The 9486-nt window shown below is 55.0% G+C and overlaps 1 protein-coding gene and 1 long non-coding RNA gene across 2 annotated transcripts; one reads left to right on the plus strand and one right to left on the minus strand.

The window, feature by feature from the left end:
* The first annotated feature begins 3402 nt into the window (after positions 1 to 3402).
* On the plus strand, positions 3403 to 5733 carry LOC145718622 (uncharacterized). Its single transcript, XR_014141927.1, has 2 exons — positions 3403 to 3871; positions 4401 to 5733. It is a non-coding gene; the product is annotated as an uncharacterized LOC145718622 (long non-coding RNA).
* MGAT1 (alpha-1,3-mannosyl-glycoprotein 2-beta-N-acetylglucosaminyltransferase) lies at positions 5232 to 9088 on the minus strand. The gene is made up of 2 exons (XM_081810131.1): positions 8384 to 9088; positions 5232 to 7849 (listed from the first exon to the last, which is right to left on the minus strand). The coding sequence occupies exon 2, from the start codon at positions 7725 to 7727 to the stop codon at positions 6384 to 6386; it is 1344 nt and encodes a 447-aa protein (XP_081666257.1). The 5' UTR covers positions 7728 to 7849; positions 8384 to 9088; the 3' UTR covers positions 5232 to 6383.
* Positions 9089 to 9486: the final 398 nt, after the last annotated feature.

The following is a 9486-nucleotide window of genomic DNA, read 5'->3' on the forward strand; positions in this document are numbered from 1 at the left end:
TCTGTACAAATTCTGGGTTCTGTTCTAAAACAAAAGAGGCTTGTCCTCTCCTCTTCTCCTCTTTCCTGACGGGAGCCAGGACACCATCTTTGACTGGGGTCTGGGATCCATGTGTTGAAGATACTAGGATGACAAATGAAAGACAGCCCTGGTGGGTGTGGATGCGCTGTAGCAGCCCAGAAACACCACCCACGTGGATCCTTGAGCAAGTGAGAAACAGACCATCTTATTTAGGCCAGGATCATGCTGGGTCTCTATTCCAGCTGCCAGACTGACCCCCTATCAGATAAAGGACCTCTGCTTTTTAATACAGCTGTGCAGGGCATCTCCTGGGAAAAGGCACACAGCTCCGTGGGTACATGGCTTGGGCAATGGTCACAAGAATGTAAATCCCTTCTTCTTCCCTTAGAAAGAAAGAGCAGTAGGAATAATAACATCAAAAAAAAAAAAAGGAATAAAAACATCAAACATGGAGATCAGTCAGAAGGTGCCAGGCCCTGACTTTTCCTGGAAGTTTTCCCACAATAGTGCACCTGCAGGCAGAAGGTCCAGGAAGGATGTGGGGTATAAGGAGGGGCGCCTGGGTGGCTCAGTCGGTCAGGGGTTGGGCAGCTGACTCTTGGTTTCAGCTCAGGTCATGATCTCAGGGTCCTGGGATCGAGCCCCACATCGGGCTCCATGCTCAGTGGGGGGATATGCTTGTGGATTCTCTCTCTCCCTCTGCCCCTCTCCCCCCCCCACCCCCCGTTTGTGCTCTCTCTCTCTCAAATAAGTCTTTTTAAAAAACACCTAAGGGAAAATAATCTGCTCCCTTGTCAATAAGCATTTCTGGGGCTAAGTGGCCTTTAAGAATTTCAGTTGTCATGTGTGACCCTGGGAAAGCCTTGCCCATGTAAGCACATTGGCCATGCTTCTCACACAGTCCACTAGGATTAGGGCCATAGGAGGCTTAAAGTCGGCCCCTCTCCAGGTCAAGGTTCCTAACGCACTCCTCAAAATCTCCCCACCATCCTGCCCTCTCAAATCCTCTCTGTCATTGTCCCAAGTTCAGTCTCCCAGGCCAGTGTGTGCCAGAAGTCCCGAAACTTCCCACACAATCACTGCCTTCTTCCTTAGCAAGAGGAATCATAATCTGATTCTGCTGAACAGTTACTTTTTGCAGCAGACTGGTATGTCTGTGTGATCCGATTCCGGCCCAGGAGCTATAATCGGGCTGTTTGCTGGCTTCCAAGAAAGGGGCACTGGCTTCAGGGATTCACCTTTTGCCCTTCTTCCTTCCTCTTTCTTCCTGCCTAAAACGTGAGCATGATGGCCAGGGCTCCCACAGCCAGAGTGACACCTAGGATGGAAACCTCCTACTAAGGGGTGAGACGAGAGACAGAAGACAGCTGGGCCCCTGGTGACACAGGAGTTGTTACGCAGCCCTCTCCCACCTGACTCTCACTTATATAAGACACCGTGACGAGCCGTTTCTGCTGTGTGCGGCTGAACCCAATTCAACATCCTGTCTTAGCATTTTACTATAAAGAGCCAGATTTCAAGTAAGCTGAAGGGACAGTGGGAGAGGGAGTAACAGCCTCAGGACCACCCAGGCCCCTTCCTCTCAACAGCTAAGCCTGTACCCACTCTGCTCCCTCCCACCATAAATAAGGTGGGATCAAAAATGAAACGGGAAAGACAGCACCAGAGACAGAGATTTCTCGAGGCACACACGGTTGCTTTCACACATACTAATCTTCGCAATCACCCCAAAGGGAGGCACTACTGTCCCTGCCTCACAGGACGAGGTTCTGGCAGGACAGACGGCTGGTCCAGGGTCAGACATTCAGACAGACAGGCAGTGAGCTAGAGCTGGGTCTCGAGTGGTTCCTTCACATGATGGGACTTAACCACTGGCCTGGTCTCCGTGCCTCAGAACGAAAGAGGGGGTGCTCCTCCCCTCCCCTCTGCTCTGCTCCAAGTATAAATTCTCTATGACTTGCCCAGGTGAGCCCAGAAGGTGGATGGGACAAGGTTCAAGGGCCTTGCAGATTCAAGGGCCCCACTGGAGGCAAACCACTGATCTCTACAGAAATCCCGTCAGGAAGCCTGAAATCCAGCATTTGTTGAAGATTATCAAGAAAGAGGGTAAATGAGGAAAATTATGGGGCAGGTAAATATTTGACATGGCTAGGAAACAATGTATAGGGTATATGTAAGTGTTCCACTCATCTAAAGCCAAATAAATATTTCTGTAACTTCGTGGGTTTTATTGATGAATAGATGTTTTATTTATTTACGCAAGAAAGAAACCTGGTAGGTATAAACAGAGATGAGGGGGAATGTGGCAGTGTGAATGTTTTTATTATTATCCACTTCCTGATTTTCTACAATGAACATGTATTGCTTTTGTAATAAGAAAAAAGTTGTTACACTTTTCATTTTTTTTATTATTTTTTTAAGATTTTATTTATTTTTTTGACAGAGAGAAAGAGAGAGGGAGAGAGCACAAGCAGGGGGAGAGGCAGGCAGAGGGAGAAGCAGGCTTCCTGCGGAGCAAGGAGCCCAATGTGGGACTCGATCCCAGGATTCTGGGATCATGACCTGAGCCAAAGGCAGCCGCCTAACCGACTGAGCCACCCAGGTGCCCCTACTTTTCATTTTAAAAGGGCATTGTATCTAACATTAAACACAGACCCCTCCAGCCCAGCCAGGGCCCCAGCCTCAGCCCCTGCTCCCATCCTCGGTCCCCCCTGTCCCACTCCTAGCCCTGGCCCCTCAGCCCTGGTGGGATTCTGAACACAGCCGGGGGGGGGGGTCAGCTCAGGGACAGCACGGTCAGGGACTCCACCCATGTGTCCACACCGAAGGTGACTCACCTCACAAATGAGATTCCACCAAGATGACCCAGAAAAGAGAGAAGACTGTTAAAAAGAAACAAGAGATCCAAAATGGAGTCCCTTGTGCTAAACCCACGCCACTAAACGGGGCTTCATACCTAACCTGATTGCAGTTTCAATCTTCCCCAGGAATATAGTTTTAACTGGTTTGGAATTTCCTGGTCAGCACTGATGGGGTAATCCACCTAAGACCCTTTTGTTCCCCGAAGGGAGGGGACCTTGCCCAAAATAACTTTTTTGTTTGTTTACGACTTCCTTGTCCTGCCTTCAAAAACCTTACCTTCCTGTAGCGCTTTAGAACTCCTTTCTGCTTGCCAGATGGGATGCTGCCTGATCATGAGTTGTTCAATAAGGCCAATCAGACCTTTAAAATTTACTTGAGAATTTGTTAACCACGGCAAAGGACAAGAGACTGGTGGAGGGAAGACTCACGGAGGGACGGCAGACACAGAGGTTCTTGGGAACCAGGAGAAGAAGGGGGCTGGCAGGAAGTGAAGGAGGGGCTGGGGGACACAGGGGCAGAAGTGCCAAGGCCAAGCCAGACAAGTGGTGGCCTGGCCTGAGCAGCTGCTGGACCCACAACTACACGGCATCCCTGCAAGGCCTTCCGTAGGCAGCTGAGACCCTCCACCTACGGGAACTTGCAACGGGCACCAGCCATGCCAGTCGGTCACCAGCTATTTCGGGGAAGGCCCACCTGGCAGGGGAGCTGCAGGGAGCTGGGTGAACTCTTTGGATTTACCTTTAAATCTCTGAACTCAAGGTTCATCCTGAAATCTTTAGTACGTGGTGCTTTTGCATTTGGTGTTTGTACATGCTTTGCGTCCACAGGAGGATCATGGTTCTTAAGGGAGAGGAGCCGAGTACACATGAACCACACCTGAAGATGACAGGGCAAATGTGGCCTGAGGACCTACATGGGAAGGAAGAGAAACGGGACCCAGAGACCCCTGAAGGTTCTCCTTGCTTCAGGAGAACTGAGAAACCAGCAGGTATCTTCTAAGGGTGGCATCTCCTCTCAAATCTCTCCCGGGGGGCTGCCCCTGCCCAGCCCACCACCTCAGGCAGACCATGTGCTGCTTGGCCAGGAAGTCAGGCCCCATCCACGACCCTGGGGCTTGATGGAGGGGAGACCAGAGACTGAGGAGGCCTCCCTGGCGGAAGGCAGTAAAGGACAGAAAGTGAACGGTCCAGTATCAGGTGGTAGTTAACAGCATGCGCCCCTTTCAAATCCACCAGTCCACCCCAACTAGGTGTGTGACCTCGGGCAAAGGAATCTCTATGTGCCCGTCTCCTCACCTCTAAAACAGGAGTTCTTGCCACCCACAATTGCTCTGAGGATTAAATGAGTTCATGTTAACCACGGAGCACTCAGACCAGTGTGCTTGGTGAGCAATCGTTCAGTGCACTGAGTGTGAAGAACATGGAGTTTGGCAGCCAGAGTAGTCCTGCCCAGTGTGTCACTGGGCCTTTCCCTGCCTGCAAATCATGGGTAACGACCACCTCCCTACCCCCAAACAGGGTTAAACGATCCATCGAGGAACACATGGGAAGACAAAACTAGCTGTACAGAAATCTGAAAGACTAAACTGAACATCCGGCCCCGCTCCCCTTAGCACACCCAGCATTCCTAAGCCCAGGAGAAGGGAGGCCGGAGCTACTCCCTTTGGGACCAGGTGACCCCACTCCTCCCCAGCTCACACATGTGAAGCTCCAGAACGGTATCTGTGAACAAAGTCACCTACCCAGGGGTTTCAAACCCACTAATGAATCATCAAAAAAAAAGAACAGAGAACAGAGACTCTCAGCGTGTGTTTCACGTGCTGTACGTCTCAGAGGATGCTTGCCGCTCTGCGTGTGTCCTAGGCGGCCGTGGGTCGTGGTCAGCACTCTGGGTGCCACTCCCTGACAGAGCTTACCCTGGTATCAGCTCTGCACCCCGGAGCTCAGGGGCAGGCCCAAGAGGCCCAGGAAATGCGGCGCCCGGCACAGAGCAGCCACTTTGTCAGGGACTGCCTGGGTCCCCTCCGACCAGGCCTTCAGGCTTACAGCAAGCTCAAGTCCACCGAGGGTTCACAGCCCAGCTCCAGAGATTAGCAGCAGGGGACTGCAACCGTGGACCACCCCCCTCCCCCACTTCCACGCCTGGCCCTTCTTTCACACCCAGCCCCCCCAGCTCCCGTCTTCCGGTCATCCACTTTCCTTCCTTTAGCTGATCCACTTCCTCTTGCCATCCAGGCCTCTCCCTCAGCCCTTGTTCTCCCTTCCTTTTCCTTCTTCCTCTACCCTTCACCTCCTTCTCCAGCCCCTCGTCCTGTTCCAGGATACATAAACACACACACACATACACAGTTTTTCAGACAATTCAGCCTTTATTTCTGAAAATAATTCTGTAGCTTCAACTTTCTTCCATGAACTGAGGTCAGGCCAGAAGCAAACACACACACACTGCTCCCCAACCCGCCATCCTCATCCTGATCTGAGCAGACAGGGGAATGCCTGGGGGGCGGGGGAGGTAGGCAGGAGCCATCCGGTCTCGGCTGCCCACCTACCCTGCCAGGACCGCCAGAAGCCTCAACTTTCTGGGCGGAGTCTGTGCGCCAAACCCCAGGGGAGCAGGGACACAAGGAGCTAACTGCTCTCCCACGAGGCCAGCATGAAACCTCCTACAGAAACAGGGAAGGGATCAGTTTTTAGAAAGGCTAGGGCCCGGGAACAGAGTCTGTTTCTTTGAGGCAGGGTGAGGGATGCACGTCCCCGCACACCAAGGCTTTCTCCCTACCATGCCTCCCCCGCCCCTTCCCGCTTCTGGGGATAAGCTGACGAGAAGTCTTGCTTTTCCCCTTCAACTTTTCATCTTAGAATCACAAACTGCTAAGCTGCAAGGAAAGAAGAGCAGAGAGGAGGTGAGGGATAAGGACGGGGGTAGCAGAGAAATAGGGGTGGGTGGCGGTAAACCCCGAAAGCCCAAGAGCTCCACCCGACTCTGATGATCACAGCCCTTTGGTTAGTCTCATTTTGGCCACAGATTAAGTCCCCTTTTCAAATAACCCAACAACCCCTCAAACTGGGGGGAGGTGAGGATGGGGAGCAGATGCAGGTGAGCTCGCACCCTGGCTGGAAGAGCCAGGACAAGGGAAAGCGAGCTCAAGCTGCCCAGCTCTCCGCGGGCGCTCTAGGAGAAAACCTGGAACACGGCAGTCTGTGGCCCCACATGCCCGAGTCCCTCCCGACCACACAGTGGTTTCCTGCCTGACACCGCCCAACATAGCCCTGCGAGGTTCCCCTGATTTGACCCCCCGGACAACAGGAGAATAACCCTCCCCTTTCCTCTGTGCTCTCGAATACCATTCGGAAAAAGAAAAGACAAGACAGAAAAAAGGAGAAAGGAAAGGTAAATGCACCCGAGAGAGACACACGCAGAGGACGGGGCAGCCCAGGGCCCCGGCCCCCTCGCGGCCCACGGGGCGGCAAGCGGGGGCCCGGCCGCGGCGGGCGGCGCGGCTAGTTCCAGCTCGGGTCGTAGCCGTCCCACGTCTGCGGCGGGGCCAGGTGCACGCGGCGGCCGCGGAACAGGAAGCTGACGATGCCCCGGTAGCCGGCCCTGGGGACCCCGGACTTGAGGTCGTCCATGACCCCCAGCGCCTTGGCGAAGGCCTTGAAGCTGTCCCGGCCGGTGTACTGCACGCGCACCTCGCCCAGCTCGCTGCGCTCACTGGTCCGCACTTTCTCCACCTGCAGGAGCGGCGCGCCGTAGACGCGCGCGAGGAAGGCCCTGTCGTAGGCGTCCCGCCGCAGGTAGGACAGGTCCAGCCGCGTGAAGGGCACGAAGTGCTGGTTCAGCTTGATGAACTTGAGGTGCTGGTCGAAGAACTGCCCGTGGCTCACGCCCTTGCGGCCGAAGGTCATGGTTCTGGAGACCTCGGGGCGCACGCAGGCCCGGCCCTGCCGCTGCTCGGGCCTGCGCATCCAGTCGTCCCAGAAGGCCCGGGGCCACTTGGGCTCCAGCTCGGCCCACAGCTCGGCCAGCAGCAGCCAGCCGAGGCCCGGGAAGAAGTCGGTGCGGTAGAGCAGCTCCGGCCGGCCCGCGTCCACCATCTGCTCCTTGCCGTTGTCGTTCCAGGCCGACACGCACCACAGCGTCGGGTCGGCGCGCAGCAGCGGGTAGGTGGCCTCGAAGTACTCGAAGAAGTCGGGCGCCACCTCCAGGTCGTCCTCCACGACCACGGCGGCCGGGAAGCCGAAGCGGCGGAACACCTGGCCCAGCGCCCAGCGGTAGTGGCGCGCGATGCGGTAGTAGCCCTGGAACTTGCGGTGCTCGGGCGGCACGGCGATGCTGCTCAGGTCCGGCTGCCGCAGGTGCGTCACGGCGCTGCCGTACGAGGCGATGACGCGCGCCGTCTCCTCGTGCCCGCAGTCCTGGCTGACGAGGATGGGGAAGCGCTCGGCCGACGGCCGGTAGCGCAGCAGCTTGTCCAGGCAGCGGCGCACCGTGCTGCGGTCGCACGCGATCACCAGGACGGCGATGGCGGCCGGCGGCGCGGACGCGGGCGCGCGCGGGGGCCCGGGGGGCGCGGCCGTGGGCCGCCGCCCCCGCCGGCTCCAGCGCGCATGGTGCTCGCGGATCTGCTGCAGCAGCCCCCTCTGCCGCTCCAGCTCCAGCTCGGCGTCCTCGGCCAGGCGGATCACCTCGCGCGTGAGGCCGGCGGCGTCGTCGTCGAGGGCGCCGTCCGAGGGCGGCCGGCCGGGCGACGGGCGCGTCCAGAAGAAGAGCAGCAGCAGGGCGTTCCAGGCCACGAAGAGGATGGCGCCCCACAGCACGAGCCCTGCGGACTGCTTCTTCAGCATCCTGGCCCCCACGGGGGAGGCCGGCAAGGGTGGGCTCGAGGCTGCCCTCGGCTGGCCTAGTGGGCCTCCACCGCCCGAGGGACGCTCCCTCCGGCCTTCGGGGTCAGGAAGCAGCCATGCACCTGCAGCGAGGACAGAGAAAACCAACCTTCATCACAAAGACGGGGGCTGCGCCGGGCCGGAGGCCGGGGGGCCCGAGGGGCACCCGAGGGTAGGAGCAACAGTGGGGGACGAGGGAGGCCGGGAGGCTCACCCCAGCGCTCTCTTAGCAAGGAGCTGCCTGGGGGCGCCTGGGTGGCTCAGTCGTTAAGCGTCTGCCTTCGGCTCAGGTCATGATCTCAGGGTCCTGGGATCGAGCCCCGCATCGGGCTCCCTGCTCGGCGGGAAGCCTGCTTCTCACTCTCCCACTCCCCCTGCTTGTGTTCCCTCTCTCGCTGTGTCTCTCTCTGTCAAATAAATAAATAAAATCTTTGGAAAAAAAAAAAAAAGAAAGGAGCTGCCTGTCTCCTAATCTGGGATAAACAGGATAGGACGACGTACTTCCCCCACTCCACAGTGAGTCCATGAGTCCTCAGAAAAGCAGTATAGTTTGAGGGCGAAGTAGAGAGTGATGTTGTAAAGGAGGAAGCAAGGGAATCCTATTTTCCCTTCCATACCTGGCAGACTTCAGTTCCATCCTCCATCCAGAGTTTGGGGGCAGGGGTGGAGGGGAGCCCACCTGTCTCCCATTCCTCAAATCAAACTGCTCAAAGATGACGGATTTAAAAACCCTAGTATCAGGGGCGCCTGGGTGGCTCAGTCAGTTAAGTGTCGACTCTTGCTATCAGCTCAGGTCAAGATCTCTGGGTCCTGAGACTCCGGCTCCGGGCTCACCGGGGAGTCTGCTGCAGTTTCTCTCCCTCTGCCCCTCCTGCCAGTTCATGCATCCATGTTCTCTCTCTCTCTCTCTCAAATAAAATCTTTAAAAAAAAATAAAAATAAAAACTCTAATATAATCACACCTTTAGGCAAAAGCCAGATCCTACCTAGTAAGGAAGTACTAGAGGCCTTCCCACAAAGGTCAGGGGCAAAGCCAAGCTGCCCACCATCTACATGACTATTTAACATCCCAGTTGGAGGGATCAGCCAGTGTGAATGGACTACAGAAGACAAAGGCAGAAGTAGAAAAAGAAGCATGACTATCTCTATTTGTTGATACTATAAGAATATGCCTGGGAAACTCTAAGAGAATCAATGATAAAACAAACTCAAACAACTGAAGAATTGAGCAAAGTAGCAGGATATAAAAATTAATATGCACAGGGGCGCCTGGGTGGCTCAGTCGGTTAAGCGTCTGCCTTCGGCTCAGGTCATGATCCCAGGGTTCTAGGATCGAGCCCCGCATCGGGCTCCTTGCTCGGCGGGGAGCCTGCTTCTCACTCTCCCACTCCCCCCTGCTTGTGTTCCCTCTCTTGCTGTCTCTCTGTCAAATAAATAAATAAAATCTTTAAAATAAACATAAATAAATAAATAAAAAATTAACATGCACAAATCAATAGCCTTCATATTCACAAGTAATAATTCATTACAAGTCACAATGGATGAGAAAACCCTATTTACGACAGCCATAAAAATGATAACCTATGTAAGAATAAACTTAACAAGAAATATTCAAAACCTACATGAACAAGACTACAGTTCCTAAAGACATAAAGGAGGACTTACATATCCTTATTCTTGGTTAGGACATCTCACCATCATCAGAAATCTCAAATAAAAA

This window comes from Leptonychotes weddellii, unplaced genomic scaffold (assembly GCF_054177405.1).
Source record: "Leptonychotes weddellii isolate Sample4059 unplaced genomic scaffold, ASM5417740v2 HiC_scaffold_1860, whole genome shotgun sequence".
Lineage (NCBI taxonomy): Eukaryota > Metazoa > Chordata > Mammalia > Carnivora > Phocidae > Leptonychotes > Leptonychotes weddellii.